The sequence below is a fragment of the Lytechinus variegatus genome, chromosome 9 (assembly GCF_018143015.1).
Source record: "Lytechinus variegatus isolate NC3 chromosome 9, Lvar_3.0, whole genome shotgun sequence".
NCBI classification, from domain to species: Eukaryota; Metazoa; Echinodermata; class Echinoidea; order Temnopleuroida; family Toxopneustidae; genus Lytechinus; species Lytechinus variegatus.
Genome location: NC_054748.1, coordinates 10,875,186 through 10,899,681, shown reverse-complemented (window position 1 = coordinate 10,899,681; position 24,496 = coordinate 10,875,186). Strand labels below are relative to the sequence as shown.

Below are 24,496 nucleotides of genomic sequence, written 5' to 3'. Positions count from 1 at the left end.
CCCAGCCCCCCTCCCCTCAAAATGCATTTTTTTGATTTTTGGTGTGTAAAATCATATAAATCAAATAACCCCATCTCGATCAACTAACTTCATTAATTGATAATTAAAAGTTGTGTTATACTGAGGTTCAATTGTTTACAATTTCTCTGCTTGAAGTTATTCTAAAAACGAGTTTATTTTAGAATATCTATAAAATATGCATAAAAAGAGGGTGGTATCATTTCTTTTTTAAAACAAAAATTAACCTCAAGTATAAAAGTGGTAAATCACTTAAGTGATAAATAAACTAAAATATTCTTCATCCTAGGTAACCATCCCGACGGTGTCAAAAGAATATAAAAGTATAGGACACGCGTACTACCTGACGTGACCCGCCATGCCCATATAGGCCGAATATCGAAGAGCAAATACTGTATATGAACATAGCCTTCGGCCTTTTTTACCCTGCATTATTTGGGGTGCATTTTAGGGTTCCATTTTTATTTACACTTCGATAGTTCGTACAATGTGTACTGAGGCCTAGGGTCTGAGCATGGACCTATGATAGATGGGCAGTCATCGATTAGTTAAAGGACAAGTCCACCCCAACAAAAAGTTGATTTGAAAACAAGGAGAAACATCCAACAAGCAATACACTGAGGATTTCATTAAAATCGGATGCAAAATAATAAAGTTATGACATTTTAAAGTTTCGCTTAATTTCATAAAACAGTTATATGCACATCCTGGTCGGTATGCAAATTGGCAGACTGATGACGTCATCCACTCACTATTTCTTTTGTATTTTATTGTATGAAATATTCTAATTTTTCTCCTCCTCGTCAAGTAAAACAAATTTTTATTTCTCCCTGAACATGTGGAATTACCATTATTCTAACAGTTTATGGTTAAGATAAGTTGGTCCTTATTGTTAAATCTGTAAAAATTGAAATATTGTGTGATTCAAACAATAGGAAACAAAAGAAATAGTGAGTGATGGACATCATATCATAACTTTCTTATTTTACATCCGATTTCGATGAAACTGACAGCGTTATGTTTGTTCCATCGATTCAAATCAATAATTTTCTGGGGTGGACTTGACCTTTAATGCATTCACTGCCATGTCGAGTGGTCCAGTGGTTAGAGCATTTACATCAGATTTTATGGGGTGCTTTACCAAGGCCAAGATATCGTAGTGTAAACGGGCACTACTCCGCGCGACCCTAGTTCCTCCAACCTTTCTCCGATTGGGCTTCCTCCGATCGACCCTCCTTACATTACTGCGGCCAAAACAGCATTCATCTGAACATGGACCTATTATGAACGAGGCCCGGAACGAGGCTTATTTCCTATAGGTCCATAGGCTATGTAAACATAAGCAGACCTAGAATTCTCATTCGCAACCGTCATGACAAATATTTATGGGAAGCTTCTATCAATTGTATGTAGATCAGCTGGGATCAGGCGGGCCTTCCAATCCGTTCGTTGGTCGAGGGTCGTCCATATAAATTCATATGCACTGATGCTTATACAGTTTATTGTGGAATAAGAAACTACATGGAAAGTACTGGATTGGCGTTGCATATACACTTCTCTTCAAGAAGGAATCAATTCATAAGGCTGAGCACTGATTAAGGTAATACATCAATAATGGTTTAACATTAAAACTGAATCATTCTATTTTTCTTGCACAAAACCTGCATTTAATAATTTTCATATAGCCGTTATAGCCCTGAGATAAATGTTTATGTTTTGATATACATCGGAGTATAGTGTTGGTGACAAGTATGACGTGCATTAGATAGATATAGGCCTACGTTTATTTGCCATCTATATATACATGTATAGGATTAGAGTATTGGAAAGAAAATATCAAACACGCATCTAATTGAATTAAGTTGCCCTAGGTAAACCCATAATAATGGTATAACCGTGGATATTAATCGAATTAGTAATAATGATATACAACATTTATAAAACGCTTTATACATAACTTTCAAAACGCTATAAGAAAGAAGGGGAGAAAAGAATACAAGATATCTCAGTAATGTATTACTTTTGATTGGGGGTAATTCTAATAAGTACATATAAATGAATAAGTTCAAATACCACAACCGATGGGTGTTTTTCAGTTATATTCATCTATTGTTGATTTCTAAGGCCCAGTGTCAAAAGATAGCCACAACCCGTGCAGTTTTGTGGGGCCGCTCTGAGAACAGTCCAGTGGAGCTGAATAATACTACCATAGGTTAAATAAGAATGGTTATCATTGCAGGCTATATAATAGGTTAACGGCGCATAGAAAATTACTATGAACATGATAAATAGGTACGTGTACCGGGTCGTGTCAATCCTCATGCTGTACAATTGAGGGTACAACCCATAGACCCCCCCCCCCCATCCTATGGGTTTTTTTGCCACGCCAGCCTTACTAAGAAATAAAATTCCCCACAACTGTCTACGTTGTAGAGAAAGTAAGCTATGGAATGATTTGAATAATGAAATCAAACAAAGTAAAACTCTAAATAAGTTTTAAAAACTTCTGAAAGTTGATTGTTCACTCAGTATGAAAATCCTGCAAAAAAGCGTGCTGTAGGTCACTATAATTATACTTGCTTATGTAGCGCTTAATACTTACTTTGTCAGAAGCCTCTAAGCGCTCTATAGTATATGCATCATAACTCTGACTTTAGCAGTGCAGCTGTTACACGCACTGCGTTTCAAGGAATAAATTCCTGCCAGGTACCCATTTACCTCACCTGGGTTGAGTGCAGCACATTGTGGATCAATTTCTTGCTGAAAAAGGAAATTACGCCATGGTTGGAATTCGAACCCACGACCCTCTGTTTCAGAGTCCGGAGACTAATCCACTGGGCCACAACGCTCCACTTTGATTTGTAATTATTATCGCCAGTTTGTTTATGTCCCCTACATTCACCCATTGTTTTGTGATGGCATTTCATTGTCATCTGTTGTTTACTCTTATGTATGTCTTATATTGACTTGTATTTAATTGTTTCATGGTGGTACCCCACCCATAATTTGTTTTTCAGAAAACCCTTCCAGGGGCTCCCAATCCCATGTTTTTATCAAATTTGTACGTACCTGTATTTTTTATGATAGCTTGATTGATTGAAATAAATGAAATACTCCGAAAATTTGTTTTGTCCAATTGATCGTGGGCCCGGCAGCCGCTGTGCAGCGCCAGATCGACGAGGCTCTGTTTATTGAACGCCAAACAGGGTTGCAGCAACTCCCATCTTTTAACGTCTTTTGGTCTGACGCGGCCGGGTTTGAACCTTCGACCTCCCGGTGTGAGACTGACGCTCTACCAACTGAGCCAACACACCGGTCTTTTTTTGAAAAAAAAATCAAAATGGTTCTCTTTTTTCTTTTTAACCTCGTCCTTGTTTAGGCAGATAAAATGAACAGGGTAAAAAGACAGAAAATGGACACCTCTGAAGAGGAACCACGAATCGTTGAGGTCAGGCGGTCAAGCGAATGGTACGAAGTGACCTGGAACGATGGGTACACGGGTCGATACCCATTTGTCTGGTTACGTGACAACTGTCGATGTCCATTGTGCTACTACCCGAGCTCGAAGCAAAGGTGTGTTTTGCTTAGCGACATCGACGTCGAAATAGAACCGGAGAGCGAGGAGATCATCGACAACGGCGAAGAACTTAAGGTGTGTTTCAGAATAACGACTGGCCTTAGAATCCTAGTCCAATTTGTATTTAATCTTGACTAAATTGATTACATTCGTATTTCAAATTTACATGGTTCATTTCCGACATAAAAAATATATATATAGAACGCAAAATCATAACCAATACTTAATTCGATAGTACAACTGAGAATGAACGGATAAAAAATATACCAATGTAGATTATTGATAATCTATGTTCGAGATCTGCTATAACTTTGGAAGTAGGGGGTGCCAGCTCAAAAGCATAAAAAATAATATCCATCAAGAAAAAAAAAGTTTGTATCATTTTAAGATATTCAAAATTAATTTAGACTGCAACTCTTTCATTGTCTTTTATCGTCTACCATAAAAGCCTTAGGCATATTTGATGATTACATTACAATGTTTCCTTTGTTTACATAATTATATTGATTTAATGCTTGAACGTCAGATTAACACATAATACCTGAATGACAAGACAGTCGAATATAGTTTGGACTAGGACCAAAGTCAAGGGTATTAAACATGCAAGGTTTGTGTTATAACCCCATACACTTGAGATGTAAGCATGATAAGAAGTCGTATAGACCGGCAGGAAAGAATCGTACACTACGAGCATGGAGCTATTACGACATAGGGGGGGGGGGGGTAATCGTTCAATTCTAATGCTATATGGACATAGGTACCACGGGGAAAATGCCGATGTGATGAAGAAGAGGGAAGATTGAGGGACATACTGTATGTGGACGTACCGAAGGGGGTTTACGGGCGGCTCTCGAAAAAAGACGAATTAATACAAACAAGAATAAGTAGATGAATTAATGAAGAAATAAATAAATACCCCACATAATTAATGAATATATCAATAAAGTAATAACTATATAAATTCCGTTAAAGTATGTTAAAATGTTTCTTAGAGATTTTAACACGCGAAATTTGGTGAACATGTACTCTTTTATGATTGTTATTTTTTTCATTTTTCTACATTTTCATCCAGATATACTGGCCTGATAAGCATGTGAGTCCGTTCCCATCCCGATGGCTCTATCGCAATCGCTTTGACAAGACACAGTATGACTCAGTGAACGACATCAAGCCCAAGCCTTGGGGTTCGGAAATGATCAACCAACTTCCAAAGTTCGATTATACGAAAGTGAGTATTTTCAAATCGTTTTATTTTCATAGTTACGTTTTCATGGTTCAGATCTAAGCTTTTCTTAAACGAACAATACACTGTACAGATAATGGCGGGAAGAATAGACAAGGGCAGAGTGATAATAATAATATTATTATAAAACACCTTTTGCCAGAGGATACAAGCGCTGATATTATTACCCCGGCTTTAGCTCGAGCTGCCATCACCGGCGTTCAGTGCATGCAAGGAATTAATCATGCCGGGTACCCATCCACCTCACCTGGGTCGAGTGCAGTACAGTGTGGATAAACTTCTTGCTGAAGGAAAACACACCATGGCTAGGATTCGAACCCACGGCCCTTTGTTAAAAGGCGAGAGTAAGAACCACGAGACCACGACGCGCCCACTGATAACAGCCATGGCAAAATTTCCTTCAGCAAGAAACTGATCCACAGTGTGCTGCACTCAACCCAGGTGAGGTAAATGGGTGCCGGTAGGAAGTAATTCCTTAAAAAGTTGTGTGCGCTACGAACGCCTAGCTTAGCCGGGTAATATAGGAGCGCCTTGAGCACCTAACAAGGTGGATATGTGCGCATTATAAATATCCTATATTATTATCATTATTATAATGGTGACCGCCATACTAGTACCTTAAAGGCTTGGTCACACCGCCCGAGCGTTGTTGGAGCGGTCGTGGAGCGGTAGGGAGACGGAGAGGTTTGAATTTCGCTCACAAAATTGGGGAAAAAATCGAAAACAAAATAAAAACAATCGAAATCGAAAATGGTGAACGGTAGCGAGCGGTGATGATTTTTTTTTCTCTCCGCTACACGACCGCTCCAACAACGCTCGGGCGGTGTGACCAAGCCTTAAGAGATAAAATTAGACTGTAGGCGGGAAAAAAGATTGGGGTGTAGTACAGAGGGCGTATCAACACCAAAATGGCATCGTCCTCCCCATTTATCAGACTTTTTCCACCATATGAATTTTTCATTATTATTATTGATAGAATGCTCTTTTTGACAAGCTTCTATTTATGCATTCTTTGTACAAAAAATAAAAATCTGTATCTTTGTTTCTTTCTTTCTCTTTGCTATGCTCTGACATTGTTTAAGGCGCCTCGATCATCTATGAAAAAGTGCGCTATATAGCTTAAATTTGAATATATGTATTGTTAATATTCAGTTCTTGTATCTCGGAAGAATTGATGATGTATAAAAGGTCGTATTCACACAGACTTATGGAAACAGAACTCTGCAGCACAGCCTGTATAATGCCAAGCTGGTATATAATCAATTACCTAGGAAACATTTTACGTATAATTATTGATCAGTCATAGACTCAGAGTGGCTGACCATAATATACGACATATATTACTCTCGGGTCTTTAATCAAAGTAAAGACAATGGCAGAGTTGGGATTCGAACTCACAACCTCACGGGTAAGAGTCCAGTGCCCTAACTATTAGACCACACGACCTCTCTTTACTCTTTCTCTCATTCTTGCTCCAACCCATTTTAATACTATCCTTTTTTAACGTTGGACACAGGTAATGGAAGACTCAAGAGTCCTACGGGACTGTTTGAGGAGTCTAATCGTGAGTGGTATTGCCATGTTGACTGGAGCACCAAAGGAACAGGGGGTAACTGAAGCGATTGGTAAACGCGTGGGTCACCTAAGGACGACTATGTATGGGTGAGTCGAACCCCCCCCCCCAAAAAAAAATCAATAGCAGCAAACAGACATTGGTATCGACGACAGACAACGAAAATAGTACGATAATGGTTATCTCTGAAGGTAATTTGCGTCAAAATCACATGGACAAGTTAGACTTCAAACGACCGATTCTACGTGACTTGAGATAATACAGGGTTACATTTTCAAAGGACAAGTCTATCCAAGTAAAAACGTTGACTTAAATGATAAGATAAAATATTTCTTTTGTTTTTCATTATATGAAATGTGAAATATTTGTATTATTGATTCAACTCAACATGGCATGGGGGGCACAGCATTCTTCACAAGCAATGCAGTGCCCCCCCCCCCCAATGCTTTGTCTCCTCCGGGTCACGGTCCGCTACTGACGTTGACTATAAAATGCCTGCATTTGTGACCCACTGGGTGAAATGATGTCTTAAAACGTGGTTTTTTTTGGTTACAAAGTAATCATTTTCTTGATATTCAAAATGGCCGTCAGAGACCCATGTACACTATCTTAAGTACAATGTGAAGGGAAAAATAATTTTCACAAGGGTGAGCACTAAAATCTATGTAATTCTGTGACCTATGAGTGATTTATTTCGTTAGCAATCGTGTTTTTTGGACAGTATAATAATGTGTGAAGCATTATGAGGCGCAGCTTATCTAATTTGGTATTAAATGGCGCACACTTCCATGTATTTCATTTCCTATGACAATTATTTGACTTTCAAAGTATAGTACGCAAAAGAAATGATACAACTCTTTAGGAATCGTGTTTCCAGACAATTTATTTCACTCTCAAATCCCAATTATATGCATTTTGTAGTCAAGCAAAGCAGAATTTCGTCGATTTTTTTGTTTATCTCCATTCAAATTGTTCATAACATAATTTTGGATGTATGGCAGCCATATGGTATATCACAATGCACCATTTATTACAAACATGACATATGTGGTGATATATGTCATTATTAATCATGTTTTAATCAGTACTTCACACGTATGATTTCATGCATTTTAGTGCTCACTCTTGTGAAAATTATTCTTTGCCCATATATATATATCGTACTTTAGAAAGTATACAGGGGTCTACGGCAGCCATATTAATGTAAAGGAAACAATTATTTTGTGTTAAAAATGTGTTTTGAGACATTATTTCACTCCTTGGTCACAATTACATCTCTACATTCAATGTGTGTGCAGTTCTGTGATTTCCATAGTAATGCGCATAATTTGGCGGCAATATTTGATGTTGCCAATGCGGAAAATAGGCAAGGTTACGCAAGCGGTATCATTCAGATTTGGAATCAGCACCCTCGAATTGACAAGAAAAAAACAAAACATTGTAGATGCTTCCTCTAGCCTGGACGACTGACATACTCAGTTTTTGCCCAGCGACGTACGGGGGATCCATAATCATACAAAGTTTATTGTCAAATGCCCGTCAAAACGTTGTAGTTTATTTTTGATTCTGAACAAACAATACACTTGCAACTTTTCTTCAGCTCTAAGGCTAAGAATGAAACTGCTATTCCGGTTCACTGATCTTCGACCAAACCCTACCAGTTGTTCTTTGTCAACTTAGAAGCATTTCTTTAGAGTACCGAAGTGTGACGTCACGATGTCTTGACAACGAACCGGCTGGTTCTAAACTGAGTCGCAGCTGCATGATCGTCTATGCCAATTTGTATTTGCAAAAATGGTGATGTGATGTGTTCCTGGTTACAATCATTCTGAAAGTTTAACATGGGGCCGTTTCATAAAGTTGTAAGTTGAGAGCGACTTTAAGAATGACTGGTGATTATTTCTTGTGCGGTAAATGGTGTTCACCATTAAATATTCATTGGTGATTATTTAGCGCAATAGACATGATAGAAGGGATCACCAGTCGTTCTTAAACTCGTTTTTAACTTACCAACAGCTATGAAAACGGGTTCATCTGTTTAGAACCAGGCCGCCATGACACCATGCCAAATGACATCATTGCTTCGGTACTCTCTATTGGGCCTGTATTTCCCCTATTCTACAATCCTCCGTACTTCGCTGAGCGAAATCTTCCTAATAAAATCGAAATTCGACACGTGACCAGTGTCTTTCGCCATTTTCTGTAACCTGCTAAAGGGCATTTTACACGTGAATTTTGAATCATCATTCTATTAAGGATTGCGATTTTTAGAATCATCGTACCTTTCACACGCTTACTCGAAAATTGTGAATTGAATTCGAATTCCCAAGCGAAGGCGGTATATTATGTCCTTGGTAACTTGTTAATCAAAGCACTGCATTGATACGATGAGTGCATGACAAATCTACGGAAGTGCTTGCAAGGGCACGTAAGCTCCGCCTCGATCCGAAAGATGCCAAAAGAGGTCAAGCCTTTCACACGTAAAATTCGTACCATAATTTGAGTGAAAATTATCTGGAATACACCTCCTGAGAAGAATTTGCATTTGTGATTGTGATTAGCGTTCGTGATTCTAGAGTTTGGCTAAAAATTCGTCATTAGCCTTACTTTTCACTGGAATCGTTCAAATTACGATGTTTTTTTACTGTGTGAAAGACGGAAAAACATCTCTGACTGCTTTCAATGTGCATTATCAAACAAGTTCTAATCCGATTCAATGCCCTGTACCTATATCATGTATATAGGAGACTAAAGACCAAGGCAAAAATCATGCATGCTGCTTCAAACGTGCTGCTTCTCGCTAATAACAAACAAATCGTATGATGATTAGAGGATAAACCACGTACTTACTAAACTCAGAGAGAGCTACATAGGACATTAGTAGAAAAGAAAGTTGAGATTTGCACCTTATGTGCGATTGCCGATGTCAGTGGATCTAAGCAGTCGGCAAATATTTGTAAACTCATGTATCTTGTTTTCTATTCAATTCCACAACTTGGAATTTTGAAAGTATTAAGCATGTTAAGAATTACTAATGCAGATGAGCTAATTTTCAAATTTTCGATTTTTGAAGACAAAATTACAATTTGGACTATTCACAGAGACTATTCCCAGATGACTAAGTGTTGGGGGGAGGGGGTGACAAGTCTCGTTTAAAGTTTTTGCCAGGAAACCAATTTGATATAGCTTTGAAAAATAAGAAAAAGATCCAGCCTTCAAACTTTTTATAGGTAGTTAAGCTAATTGTTTGATATCATATTTTCTTCAGTAAAATCTTTGAAGTCCTTGCGATTGCGTCTTCAAGTAATCTTGCCTACACCACGTTGAAACTTGGGTTGCATGTGGATCTTCCATTGTACGAGATTCCTCCCTCTGTAAGTAGCCGTTATTTAATTGAAGTGAACATGCATGCACGAACAGTAGCAAAGATAACAGACTTTAAAGTGATACTTTAAAGGGGCTGCGATAACTTATTACAATCCAAGGTTCTAAGTAGACAACCTTATCGGGGTGTATTGACCATAGAGCTATTATAGCTCCATGTATTGACAGAGCAGTGTGTTTACATATACGATTATGTGAAAATGTCATTTACACTGATAGGGCCTTTTCATAATTGAATCATGAATCATAATTTAAATTATGATTGCAGGCGTTCGTGGTTCTAATCATGTTCTAGTTTGGTTTCACACGTGCTAAAAATTCGTCATTAGACTTATTTTTCACTTGAATCAAATTGATTAGTTTAAAAAGAAACTGAATGAAAACTTCGAAGAATGAGGAGAAAAGAAAGTTTGATAACCGAGAGATCATTCAATCATAGTGATACACTGTGCTAATTCGGTGAAACTTTCAAGTCCAGAAAAAAAGTTTATCTGAAAAATGATTTCGTATATCAATTTTAAATTATCTTTATAACATCAAATTTTGTTGGTAAAAAGAAGGAGAACTAAACTTTCCAAATTAGCTAATTTTTATGATTTTAGTTCTTGTAGACCAATTACTTTGGCCATTTACAGAGAACCACCACCTGTGACTTAGAGCTGGTATTTGGCATAGGCGGCGGAAGTGGGGCGGCGGATAGCTTACTTGCCGACATCCCGTAAAATACTGTTTTTTTATTCAGTTAATATACATTCCCATAATCCAGAGGTTCTGACTCTCGCCTTTCAAACAGAGGGTCGTGGGTTCGAATCCTAGCCATGGCGTGTTTTCCTAGAGCTGGAAATTCATCCACACTGCTGCACTCTGACCGGGTGAGGTGCATGGTACCCGACATTAATTCCTTGAATGCACGAGCGCTGAAAGGCAGCTCGAGCTAAACCCGGGGTAATACTAATAACAATGCACCGCGGAATATAATGTTTCTACATAGATAGCAATATACAGATGCCTATTGTTATTATTATTACTATGAAAAAATATGGAGAAAATAAGAATAAGTAAAACATTGTCACAAACATACAAAAATCATATTTATGAGAATGAGGGACCAAGAGGAAAAGAGCAAACAGCCTTATATAACGAAAACCAAACATTTAAGACAAAAGTCATAAATATTTAAAAAAAAAACAGATAACATAATTGTATACAGATATTGCCTACCTAGACTTTGAATATATCTTTTCCTCTCCCGACGGAGTTATATTTTTCCTCAAGGGATTATATTTTGCTCGAAGCGCGCAGCGCTGAGGGAAAATATTCTCCCAAGGGAAAAATATAGCTTCGGAGGGGATATGAAATTTATTTAAACGATAGACCAGGCAATATATGTTATATCATATAGTCTATGTGGATTCGCCATCAGAACTTGCATTCATCATCTGGCTCCATACTTAAATTCTTGCTATAGCTCTGATCCATCTACGTCATAATAAAAAAGAAAAGAAAATACATCAAGCGCGTTCTTCATGCAATTAACGCGTTAACACTAGCGTGTACACATCAATTAAACTACCTGATTACGCAACTTGTAAGCAGCGAGTGACGTCACCTTAGTGAATATAACGTCGCAATTTACAATACAACGCAGTTATATTCACTGAGGTGACGTCAAAACCCCGAATACAACAGATGTGATCCTCGCAGCTATGGTCACGTGATGGCGTATTGACCTCTCACTGATTCGAATCTACATAACCTATGTAATATAAACGAATATTAACTCGTACATTCAAAATAGCGAAACTATACAAGCAAATTAAGAATGTAATGATGTTTTCTTCAGCATAGAAGTCCACATAATTGCTACTAAAATACCAATCTCTCGAATTTGGCCAATTGTAGATCCAAATGCTCCATTGCATCAAGCAATGTGAGACTATCGGCGGTGAGAGTCAGTTCTGCGACGCCATGAAAGTCACCAACGACCTCAAAGAATCCGATCCAGAGTTTTACGACACCCTCACTCGGGTCAAAGTTGACTTCCGGTTGCGCGGGAAAGACTTCATCCCCTATCACTACCAGTTTGCCCGACCAATCATCGAGTAAGTATCGCAATATAGAGCATGGTAATTCAAGTGGTTAAAATGTTATTACCTGTCACAAAAAACATTACATAGGCATATAACATATGTAGTTCGCATTATGATATCAATGGTACACTAAGACGAACGAAACGGACTCTAAACTACCCCAGGATATGGCATTCAAAATAACTGATGGATTTTATTCGTCTGGAGTACATTTCCTTTGCCCTGGTAGCTTCGTTTAAATTATGCTTTATTAGTAAATAAAATATCTGATTTATCTTTCCTTCTCTTCTGTTATATGTTTGTTGATTGAAGGCTCGATGAGAAAGGAGAATTCAAAGCTATATCACATAACAATGCTGTCAGGGCACCGTATATGAACATACCTGTTGAGGAGGCCAAAAACTTCTACAAAAGTCTGGCCTATTTGGATAGGAAGTTGAACGACAAAGAAAACATGATACAGTTCAAGCTGAAGGAAGGTAACTAAGTGTTTCTAGCATTTCAGTGTCTTTGTTAGATTCTGTATCTAATTCCCGGGGGGGCCACTTATATTGACGAGTGGATACCATGCGCGACCAAAAAAACACGTAAAAAGGATGTCTTTTTCACGATAGGGCACGTTACGTACGTAACGTGATAAGGGTATCAATAACACCAAAATAATGAAAAAAGGGTATCTATTTCGCTAGGAAAATTACGTGTTTAGGGTCGAATTTGCGGGGATGATAAAACAAAATTAATGTTTTATAAAGGATGTCCTTTTTGCCCCAACACTTCGTGTTTAGAGTCCGATTTGAGCGACGTGTAGAAGGGGTGGGGTCGTACTAAACCAAATAAGGTAAAGCCGACGACCGAAGGACGTACCGTAACAATAAAACATTCCTGTACTTGTTTAGGGGTTCATTTCAGGGAATATTTGTCAAGAGTATCGTTTTGTTTCCAATACTTGTTAAGGGGTGCGTTTTCAGAACATGGAAATTACGTGTTTAGGGTGCTTTTTGAGACCCCATGGTCGCGCATGGTATCCACTCGTGAATGGAAGTGGCCCCCCCGGGATATAATTGGGATTGAGACCATTACGATTACCACACGCACATCCGGCTCTCTTCGCACGTGCGCAAAGTTCGTTGTTTCACGTGAACGTCACATCCGCTTGTGACTCCAACTTGCTCTCGAGCGAACTCTCTTTGTTCGAATGTATACGTAAATGGCGTTGTACAGTATCTTTTTAATCATTATTAAAACTGCCATTTTGATAAAGGGCGTGTTCAATTATCATGTAGTCATTGGCATCGCTATTAGGGTGGTTGCAGGTAAAATAAATATCTTTTATACGAATGTAGAATTAACTTCTGATCTAAGAAAAGTTTGGTGCAATTAAGTTATCATGCCGCAGTTCTTCTTGGTCCAAAACAAAACCATGAGAATTCCACAAAGCATTTGTCTGTCTTTTTCCGTATTTTTTTTGTTAACTTAAAGTCATTTGAAACAACCCAAGGAATGTTCATTCAGATTATTGCAAAGACAGTCTATTTTTGATCCCCCCCCCCGCCCTCACACACATATATTTATTTTCATATCCAATCCTGATACATGCGTTAACACATGACGAAAGGCAGAGGACGGTAGATTCAATAAAATCGCCCCGCGCACTGTGGCATGCGTAATTCCTTCGGACTATAAGCATTCATCTTGCCTTCGGTCGTGTCGTCAAGTATGTTTAAATATGGGCTGTAGTGGTTCAATTCGTTGTTTTCTTTTGTCTGTATTTTCCAGGCGAGGTTGTGATATTCAACAATAACCGTGCGATGCATGGTCGAAGTAGCTTTCGAATGGCACAGGGGTATGACGAAGGCAAGAAAACCAGGCATCTTGAAGGAGGTTACCTGCAGTGGGATGTCGTTAAATCAGCTATCAGACTCCTTGACGAAGAACTTGATGACATCACTATCCACTAAAATTTCCACATTGTAAACTCGATCAAGCGACAAAGGGCGATTCCAAACGTGTCGTACGGGACATTTCGACAACAATATCAAGTCTCTTAGTTGATTGCTTGAACAATAATTTATCTTTTGTCAATACTAAAATTAAAAAGTTTGATTATGGGAGAATCACAGCTGAAAATGTCGTGTGTCATACGGGACTCAGAAATGTCCCGTACGACACGCATACACCTCTAATTAAACATGGACAACAAAATTTTGTTGGTTGTCATGTTGTTACATGGCTACCCAGTACTACTTTATTATTACCACAAATACATTGAAATTCCTTGTTTGTTTGGAGAGTAGGTTGAAAAATGTTGTGAAAATTGCTGACTTTTCTAGCATGGAATCGCCCCAAACTAAATAGCTCTCCTAGCATATCTTCCTCTTCACTGGTCCAATTTTATTGATCCGAACTTTCATTTGCCTGGCCGATAGATGGCGCTATGAATATCATATATTTTTCCGTCTTTCTTTTACGTTACGGGGAATGTGAATGCGTAGGGAGAACGGGGGGGGGGGGGGGGGGGGGGGTATTGGCGAAATATGCTTCCTCTAAAGATCTCATGAAATATCTACTTTAATGTGCCGTTTTGTTCCAAAAGAAAATCAATTGGATATTTCAAATAATGCATCTATATATGTCTTTTCGTTTATAAGAATGTCTTTAAAAATATAAAGTTATATTGATTTCATATAATTCTTGCATTTGTGTCTACTGGTATTTATACCTAACTATTGTGATTAATGTCTTTATTTTACATCCAATACTTTATTTACATGGCATTTTTGGTTATTGTATCTGAAACTGTAAAAATCTTATTCATAGAGGAAGATGTAAAATAATATTTAAACAAACAAAGAATAATGTTGATTACTGCATTTAAATGTTAAAGGACAAGTCCACCCCAACTGGAGGTTTCTTTCAGAAGGGGGGGGGTAAAAGAAGGATAACGCTCGGTATTTCATCGGGGTCGGATGTGAAATGGGAAGGTAATGCCTTTTAGGGATTCGCTTCATCACGTAAAGCAGTTGTGTGCACATCAAGATCCCTTTGCCATGTTTGCAAATGAGGGGGACTTATGACGTCACCCACCCAGCTGTTTTTTTTCTATTTCATTTTAAGCAATATTCTTATTTTTTCTCCTCATGGTCATGTCAAACAAGAGTTAAATTCCCTTTGAACATTTGGAATTACCGTTGTTTTAATATTTGTAGTTTGATTGAAAAATTGAAATATTGATATGATTCAAACATTAAAGAAGAGAGAAGATGAGAGAGGGATGTGCACACAACTGAATTTCTCATTGCATAATTATCACTAATTTGTACATGCGGAAGTTGGATGGAACTTTGGCATGTCATTTATATCATTTTTCATCCCACTTCAATGGAGTTTTCAATGCTATACTTCTTTGAATTTTCCATCTTGGTTCCAATAAACTATTATTTTTTCTGGTTTGGTCTTAACTTCTTTTTCTTTTCCTTTCTTTTCTTTGTTCTGTGCAAAATGAGGATTGATTAGATATTCATATTGTACCATTTTTTTTCCTCAAATCAAGAAAAGATTCCACATATGCCTTAATGTTGATTTAAGATAGTTTTATATGTATTTATGCTGATATTCACATTGATAAATTTTATTGTATTGTTGGTTGGTTTTGTTTTTAATGCTATACTTTATTGTATTTGACTCTATGTGATTGTATTGAAATAATAAAATCCCTTTTAAAGGGATAAAATATCATTTAAGACAAATTCTAAGTCTTAGCAGTATTGATTGATAATGTTTTACAGCTTCAATGTGAACAAAACAAATTCATGGATGTGTCGAAGAATCACGAATTGAAACCGCAAGACATGGTTCAAGATAAGGTTTCCCCCAGAGCTCGAACATCGATTCGGCCCCCTCTCAGTTCGAACATCACTTCGCCCCCCTCGCTCGAGTATCAATTTGGCGCCACCTAGTTCCAACATCAATTTGGCGACCCTACGTCGAACATCAATTCGCCCCCCCCCGTTCAAACATCAATTCTGCCCCCAGTTCGAACATCATTTCAGCGCCCTTATGGTTCGAACATCATTTTCTTTCCTCCTCTTCCTCTTTTTTACTTCTTGTCCTTCCCCTCTTCCTCTCCCCTTTCTTCTCTTCTTTCCCCCTTTCTTTTTTCTTCTCTTCTTTCTTCCATCTTCCTCTTTCTTCTTTTTTCTCATTTTCCCCTCTTCCTCTCTCTTTTCCCCCCTCTTCCTCTTTTTTTCCCTCCCCCTCCCCTCCCTTTTCTTCTCTTTCTTCCCCCTCTTCCTCTTTTTTCTCTTTCTTTCCCCTCTTCTGTCCCCCCTTTTTTTCTTTTCTATCCCCCCTTCTTTTCCCCTTTTCTTCCCCCTTCTCTCTTTTTTCCTCTTCTTTCTTCCCTCTTCCTCTCTTTCCTTTTTTTCTCCTTTTCCTTTTCCCCTCTTCCTCTCTCTTTCCCCCTCTTCCTCTTTTTTCTTCTCCTTCCCCCTCCCTTTTTCTTCTCTTCCTCCCCCTTTTCCTCTTTTTTCTCTTTCTTTCCCCTCTTTTCTCCTTTTTTTCTTCTTTCCCTTCTTCTTTTCTTTCCCCTCTCTTTTTTCTTCTCTTCTTTCCTCTCTCTCCCTCCCCTTTCTTTTCTTCTCTTCCTCCTTTTCTTTTCTCTTTTTCTTCTCTTCCTTTCCCCTCTTCCCCTCTTTCCCTCTTTCTCTTTTTTTTCTCCTTTTCCTTTCCCTCTCCTTTTCCTTCTCTTTCTTTCCTCTTTTCCTCTCTCTTTTCCTTCCCTTCCTTCCCCCTCTTCCCTTTTCTCCTTTTCTTTCCCCCTTTCCTCTCTCTTTTTTCCCTCTTCTTCCTTCCCCCTCTTCCTCTCTTTTTCCCCTCTTTTTTTCCTCCTCTCCCCTCTCTCTTTTCCTTTTTTCTTTTCCCCCCTTTTCCTCTCTTTTTGTCTTCCCTTCTTCCTTTCTTCTTCCCCCTCTTCCCCTCTTTTTCTCTTCTTTCCCTCTCTCTTTTTTTTAGCCGAAGGGGGGGGGGGCAAGGCCCCCTCGGCCCCCCATGGATCCGCGCCTGCCCAAATCATGGTCAGAGGTCATCTATCTTATGCCCTGAAAGTCATGCAAGATTATCAGTTATCATTATCATGATTAACCTAATGCCAACGTATCATGGTCTCCAGGTCCATATCGGCCTACTTTCAAAGCTATGAAGACATATTAAAAAACTTAACCATTTGTTAATATTTCAGTGTTGTTCAACAGAAACATTCCGGCCCGGGATGGGGGGGGGGGTAAATAGCTTGGCACAAGTGTATGATTAAAATTATATGATTGTGTAGTCAGACTATCATAACTAGAATATATATTTATATTCAGCGTAATAATAATAATTACAATAAAATAATGCGACATATTACTTTTCCACTAACACAAGTTATAACTAATACGATAATGATACATATAATTGTTCATCACTTGATAAGCATAAAGGCTGTGGCAGTGGGCAGTACTTGAGGTAATCATTCCTTACTTTCTTTATGCGGGAGTCACTTTGTATCTTTTTTTTCATTGCCCTTTGGTGTGTATGTTTCATTTCATTGTAATTTTATTTTTTTAGATATTTGTATTGCCTTATTTTTTTTATTTCTTGACCCTTCATCCGGAACAAATAAATTTCAAACGGTATAGAATACATAGTGTTCTCAGTCGTTAGAGCAGAACGCTTTGTCCCAGATATGTATCACGATATAACCTCCTCACAAATAGAAATCTCTTTGAAATTTTAAAGAAAAATAACGTTTTAGAAATACATTATATCACATGAAATACGAAGAACCCGCTCGTTTGTGACGTCACATTACCATTATTTCAGTTGCTCCTAGAAATTTTGAAAAATTTAAATTTTTTACTGAAAGTTTTCCATAAAATTCACTAAAAATTATGCGCGAAATCCTTGAATTTCACTTCTCAAAATATAAAAGTGCACACTGACAATCTCGGTCGTTTCGCTTCCTCGATTTTGATTTTTTTTTCGAAAAAGTTTCCCCGTGCTGCCCCCCCCCCCACGAACAACCTTTCGGCGTACGGCAACGACTGTTTAACTGATGGAAGGGGGGGGGGGGTTATTGCGAATTGAGAGATGAGGGAAGGCTGGCTTGAGTCAGAGTTGGAGAGTAGGAACAGGAGAAGAAAACTCGACGTTCCAGGTAGCTTAACTGTCCGTCTTCGAAGAGATGTACACCCTGCCTGAAACGTCGAGTCTTCTCTCCCACAGTACTCAAGCTTCTTTCCGTCTTACAGTACTGTAAAAGACTATACTTATTTTCAAAAAAAGAATGCCCTACCTTGAAACCGTCCTGTTTCTGACCCATCTCCATCTCATTTCTACCTCTCTTTCTATCCATGTTACCAAAAAGAGTACCTTAATTTCCCGCCACCATGCACACCTTAGACTCATTCATATCCTCCATTTTATTTCTTCATCAGCATGTTAGTAGGCCTATATTCCACTGGATTTTGGGATCCGAAGATTACCTCGTTACTAACCTTAACCCTAACCCTAGCCTGCATTCGATTCATATATATATATATATATATATATATATATTTGGATTACCAACAAAAGTAATATAGTTGAGAAGAGGTTGTGAGAAGGGAAGTCTTCAATGATTGTCAAAGTTGGGCCTCAATCAAAGTTTTTCTTCAAGGAAAGCAGCAACATCCAACTTTCTTCCGACATGTCCGAGAAAACCCCCAACATGCCCAATGGCTCCATTTGTCGACTCACCTGATGGTGCTGACTGAGTGTAGATGTTTATCGGCTGTTGGGTATCGGTCGTGGTGCTACTCCTTCCTCCTCTTTGAGAGTTTAGGCTGACGATCCCGAGAACCAACGCGGCGATGCTCACGACAAGCAAACAGCAGACCAGAATCACAGTTAAAAGGCTCTTATCCTGCGCCATGATGACCAACCTTCGAGACGAACCTTACTAGACGAACACAAGGATAGCAAAGATTTTGGCGCATCCACCTGTTGATAAAGTTTTACAATGAATCTTCCTAGGTACTTGCTAGTCTGGGCAGTGGCGGCGTCAGGACTCTATAGACACGGTGAATGATAAGGGAGAATGTTTACTTCATATCACCATGAAGTGGGTTCCCATCCCCCGCTTTCCCCTCGGATCGGGCAAAGTATATGGCAGCTATTGAAAAGGGACAATATCGTGTCTACCGCAAAAAAATAAGATTATTCGGGTCTATTTGTAAAGTCAGGTATTCACCAGGGGTATTTGTTTGGTTCATGCTTTTGTCGTTGACTTGATGTTGTATCCCAGGTCAGCTAGGGTGAGGTGCCGATATTGTATTCAAAGTCTACCCACCGTGACGGTGTCCACCGATGGTAAACAACCATGACAACACTGAAATCTATAGAGCACAGAAAATATTTAACAATAAATTCTATACTGCGCTACGAGCTCCCGATACGTTCGTGATTGTACTTTACTCCAGATGTGGACGGGCCCAAAATTCGACGGCCAAGAGAAGAAATAAGATTAGGAAACGAAGAAAACGAAAGATTTTGTTTGTCCAAAGTGTCCATTAATTGGTGAAGAAAAGAGAAATCAACTATTAATACAATTTTTTGCCATTACGCAATAAAGAAGAATGGCTGTATAATTTACCGCGTTGGGAGCTTGTATAGGGACTGCACTTCCGAGTGCTGATTTAGTCATTCAAATCATAACTAGAAAATCAGCACTCCAAAGTGCAGTCACTATCAGCTCTGTAAGTTCTAACTAAGCACTTCATTTTTTAGAGTTTGGAATTTTAAATTCGTAGCTGTCGTTTTATAGTCGTTTTAATTCATGGGCAATAAAAAGAAGAAGAAAAAGAAGAAACAGAAAAATAATTTTCAGTTTAATTTTTTTCATATTTTCTGAGCTTCAAAAGCATATGCAAATACAATAAAGATACATTCATCTTTTCATCTCTCACTAAGGAGTACGAACCTATTGTGCGTCCCAGTCTAAAGTTAAAAACCATGTCCATCCCAGAAAAAATGTTGATTTTGAATAAATACAGAAAAATCAAACAAGCATAACGCTAAAATCTCATCAATATCGGATGTAAAATACAAGCCGACTTTAAAGTGTCGCTTTTAGTCATTATATTGTTATATGCACAACTCAGTGATAAGCAAATGAGGGAGTAGATGACGTTGCTCACTCATTCTTATATATTTTTATACTTTTTTTAATTAGGCCTATACAATATTTCAATTTTGACAGATTTGATATCAAACCAGACTGAGTGACAGAATGTTAATTGTTTAGGAAGGAATAAAACTTTGTTTCATGTGACAACGAGCTGAAAATCAGAATATATCATATTCCGTATAATGAAAATTAATAAAACCAGTGAATCGATGATGTCATAGGTCCCCTTATTTGCACACTGACCAAGATGTACACAATAAACCGTATTGTGAAAACAAGCGAAACTTAAAAATGTCTTTCTGATTTTTCATCCGATTTTGAGAAAAAAAAAATATAGTATGCTTGTTGGATTATTCTCTTTTTATTCAAATCTACTTTTTTGTTGGGGGCAGATTTGTCCTATTAAAATTTTGATCGTGACCCGGGACCCACCCGGGATCCGCCACTAAGTAAGGCAGATTTTAGACGTAATCATAATTATCACTGTTATATTTTATTATGGTGCCGTCATAGACATATCCATATTTTTTTCTAGAATCACACGCTTTTAGGCCGTTCTCAGTTTCTTCCTCTTCTCATTATGATTATGGGTGAAATATAAATAGGAGAACTGTCTAAATTCCAGTCTACCATCTAGCGACAAAAATGATAACATATCGTGATAACATTGTGCAACGAAAATGGATTGAGGCTTGGGGCTCTTGACACCCCCAGGTCATTTACTTACTGCATACTAAATCAAAGCTATCACACCCCAATATTTGAATTTTAAAAATTATGCACAAGTTCCAATCTCTCTCGATCTTTAATAACTTCTGCTCCTCGATTTCTTTGGCTCTTTACTTGCCTGTTATCATAATTTTGATATACTAGAAAAGGCGAATCCTAATTTCATTCATTGTCATTGATACCTGGATTACCTATTAACTGAGACGAGGAATGAATGGATAAATTTAGTTTCGGAAAGGGCAAATTCGGCCGACAGATTCAGTTTTCCAAATGTTTGAAATGATGGAGTGAATGATAAGTGGAGCGTTGTGGTCTTCGGACTTTAAAAAAAGGGTCAGGAATTCGATTCCCAGCCATGACGTAATTTATTTCAGCAAGAAATTTATCCACACTGTGCTGCACTCAACCCAGGTGAGATGAATGGGTACCCGGTAGGAAGAAATTCCTTGAATGCTTTGACCGCCTAGGTAGCCCAGCTAAACATGCTAAAGCCGGGGTAATAATAATAGCAGGGCCCGCTGGGAGAATAGTTTTCAGAACTGATCCCTGGGTAAATATACCTATATTGTTATTATATTGGGGATGTGAATGGAAACTAATAAGACATCAGTCACGATACTGTTGAAAATAAAACATTTCGAGTCTTGCAATTATTAAGATAGAGTCTTTACCCGGGGTCTTTACTTGAAAATTTGAATCGAAGTGCATGCATGGAGTATGGAAAATCATAAATTCCGTAAAATATACACAACAAAAAAAGTAAGTCCCCCCTTAAACAAACATCAATAATTTCCGAACCAATGCAAATTTTTAGTATATTTTTACATGAGCGTGTAGGTAATTTTATAAGCTACCCTCTGAGTAAAAGTTGTTGACTTATTTTGCGTCATGCTTCAGTGAGCATCGTCAGAAGGCAAAAATGTCACTTTTCAAAAGTCACAAGCCAAATATCATGACTTTGATTCCATTTTACTGGAACTAATTCCACATTCTTATGAAAAATGGTCAAAAGGCTTGTAAAAGGTACTTTCTAAAGTACGATACAACTTTTTTGGCTAAATTTCACGGTTGAATAAACACAAGTCCAAATTTGCAATAATTGGATTATTACACATTTATATCAGTAAGAATGAAAGAATATGATGACAGTTATTTTTGGGAAGAGTATCTTCAACAGTATTCATCGTTTCACGGTTCAATGAACATTTATTAAAAACAAAAATACGATTTTCAAATATCATAGACAAGTATTGTTTCATTTTGGTAACTGAAAATAATCTTTTCTCAACTTTTTCGTTATGTTCACGACCATTTAACATGCTTCAATTATTCAAAGGCGTTTAATTAAACATTCACGCTTGAATGAACATGTGGAATGTGATGCTCTCTTTTTTACGTTATTGGAAAAAATGCAATTCGTAACTATGGATATCTGTTAAAAACATCCTTGCATAGTTCCTTTGATTTGATTTTTTATGAAAATCCCGATCACTGAGCACACAATATTCTAAAATCATGCAAATGAGAAGAAAGTTCAGAGCCTTGGCCCCACTCTGTGCCGTGTTTAATGGTTATTTTGGTGTGCGCGCCTTTTGGATAGTCTTACTCTGAAGCCATGTGCGAGGTTTCATGAAATAACAGTTGGCAGAAGTAGCAAAAACCATCCATGAAACAAACCCTCATTTCACATTTGTGAAAATGTTGACTTCTTCTCTCATAGACTTGTGTACATTATGGGTGCATATGTTTTAGAATAAGTAACCCCTCATTCAATATGGTGGAACTTTTTTCAGGGCTGTCTTTAGCAATGTCATTTGGCAGTAATGTTTATCAACCTATGGGCAGAATTCTGTGCAAAAATGAAATCGATATGTTTATTCATGGATGAGTGAGCACGCATCGAAGTGGAAAAATTGGTATTTTCAATGTCACAGACTCATTTTAAACGCTAATGAGGTGAATATTGAGGGCAAAGTCGGTTTCAAATGTTTTTGTTTCATCATCCATCATTTCTATCACCACACACTTTCCGAACTTAAAACATTTTCATGGTTGAGCGAGCACATTCGAAAACTTAGGAATGAATACTCTTTATACGGCATAAATGTATTCTTTTCGTAACAATTTCTCATGATCAGTTTAATTTATGGGCAAATTAGTGGTGGACCCAGAATTTTAAAATGTTGGAGGGGCCTATATAATCGGGGGAGCCACCAACATTTTCATATTTTAACATAATGTAGCAAGTTGTAAAGGATACTTCCATAACCCCCTATGATACGTCATAATACAGGGGCCGCGGAACGGTTTTCAAAGTTGGGGGGGGGTAGCTGAGTCAAAAGTGGGAGGATGGGGGCTCTCCATGCAAAAAATCACAATCGTATGGTCATTTTTACATTTTTGTACATGTTTTTTTGAAAAAAAGGGGGGGGGGGCTGAACCCCCTCCCCCGCTTCCGCAGCCCCTGCAATACAATGTGCTCAGTCAACCATGAACATACGATATCAAAATTGTGTGTGGAGTGGCTAAATGATGGATAGTAAACCAGTATAACACCATAAAATTCACTTAAAAACAACTTTTGTCCAACATTGTATTTGTACAATGTGAAACACGACTCTTGTGACTTTCAAAAATGGTCATTTTTAATTCAATCTTTGATTACTCATGCATGACTCAACCGATCAATCTCATATTTCTCCAGGAATTGCCTAATGAATGTAGAAAACCAAAAACCTACGAAATATCATATCTCAAAATAATTCCGTTCAAAAGTTACAGCAATTTGATTTACGGGGGACTTACTTTTTTGTTGTGTATATATAACCCTCTGTGCAGGCGTAGGAAGAATCTATTCGATTATAATTGAATGACAGAACAAATAAATTAATATGTATTTATGTAGAAGAATACATTAATTAGGTCTGCCAAAAGCTAATTAATTCAAGTTAACAATTATTTAATGAGAGAAAACAATACTTTACAAACGAGTAATTGATAAAAAAAACCTTTGGTCATTACATACAGCTTTTTCTGAACGTTAACCATGTTAACGTTGCGGGCCCTGTAAAGGTTTGCATACATTCGTAATTCCGACGCTTCGTTATTCTGAAGGTTCGGATATTCCGAAGGTTCGTTAATCCGAAAACAAAATGAGGTTCGTAATTCCGAAGGTTCGTTAATCCGAAAGCGAAATGAGGTTCGTAATTCCGAAGGTTCGTTAGTCCTAAAACGAAATAAGGTTCGTTAATCCGAAAATTAAATAAGGTTCGTATTTCCGAAAATGAAATTAATTCAGTTTGGTAAAAAGAACGGTGTTGTCCTCACAAGATAACATGATATTGTGCAATGATAAAATAACGAACAATAATACATTATGTGTGTGTTGTGGCCAAAAATGTATTGCATTAAGAATAGGCGGCTGGATCAAGCATACGCTTAATTTCGATTTTAAATGGTTTAAAGATGCAGGGGATAATGGTCGCGTGCGAGTAACCTCTAGATAATAGGATTGGTATTGGACGGGATGCCATTTTTAATGAGAGCTTTTGCTGGTAATAAAAATAAAAATAGTACTAATGATGATCATGATAATCCCAAGCGATGATCATAATAAAAATGGTGATAAAGAATATAAATGTTAATAACATTTTATATCGTTACGCCTAGTGTTAACAAT

The 24,496-nt window shown here is 37.8% G+C and overlaps 2 protein-coding genes across 2 annotated transcripts in view; one reads left to right on the top strand and one right to left on the bottom strand.

The window, feature by feature from the left end:
• LOC121421334 overlaps positions 1 to 19,054 on the bottom strand; it is a 28,874-nt gene extending 9,820 nt beyond the window's left edge. The window contains exon 1 of the mRNA XM_041616018.1: positions 18,660 to 19,054. Coding sequence (XP_041471952.1) covers positions 18,660 to 18,834 — 175 coding nt within the window. The 5' untranslated portion in view covers positions 18,835 to 19,054. The remainder of the gene's footprint in view (positions 1 to 18,659) is intronic.
• LOC121421333 (gamma-butyrobetaine dioxygenase-like) lies at positions 1,269 to 15,626 on the top strand. Its single transcript, XM_041616017.1, has 8 exons — positions 1,269 to 1,618; positions 3,398 to 3,670; positions 4,668 to 4,823; positions 6,355 to 6,500; positions 9,680 to 9,785; positions 11,698 to 11,897; positions 12,198 to 12,364; positions 13,662 to 15,626. The coding sequence occupies exons 2-8, from the start codon at positions 3,407 to 3,409 to the stop codon at positions 13,841 to 13,843; spliced, it is 1,221 nt and encodes a 406-aa protein (XP_041471951.1). The 5' UTR covers positions 1,269 to 1,618; positions 3,398 to 3,406; the 3' UTR covers positions 13,844 to 15,626.
• Positions 19,055 to 24,496: the final 5,442 nt, after the last annotated feature.

What these genes read in the sequence shown, in the direction of transcription:
- LOC121421333 (XM_041616017.1), top strand. Translation starts at nt 3,407, where the DNA reads ATGAACAGGGTAAAAAGACAGAAAATGGACACCTCTGAAGAGGAACCA. An exon ending in TGTACGAGATTCCTCCCTCT is followed by an intron (nt 9,786 to 11,697) that starts GTAAGTAGCCGT and finishes GGCCAATTGTAG; the next exon opens with ATCCAAATGCTCCATTGCAT. An exon ending in TTTGCCCGACCAATCATCGA is followed by an intron (nt 11,898 to 12,197) that starts GTAAGTATCGCA and finishes TGTTGATTGAAG; the next exon opens with GCTCGATGAGAAAGGAGAAT.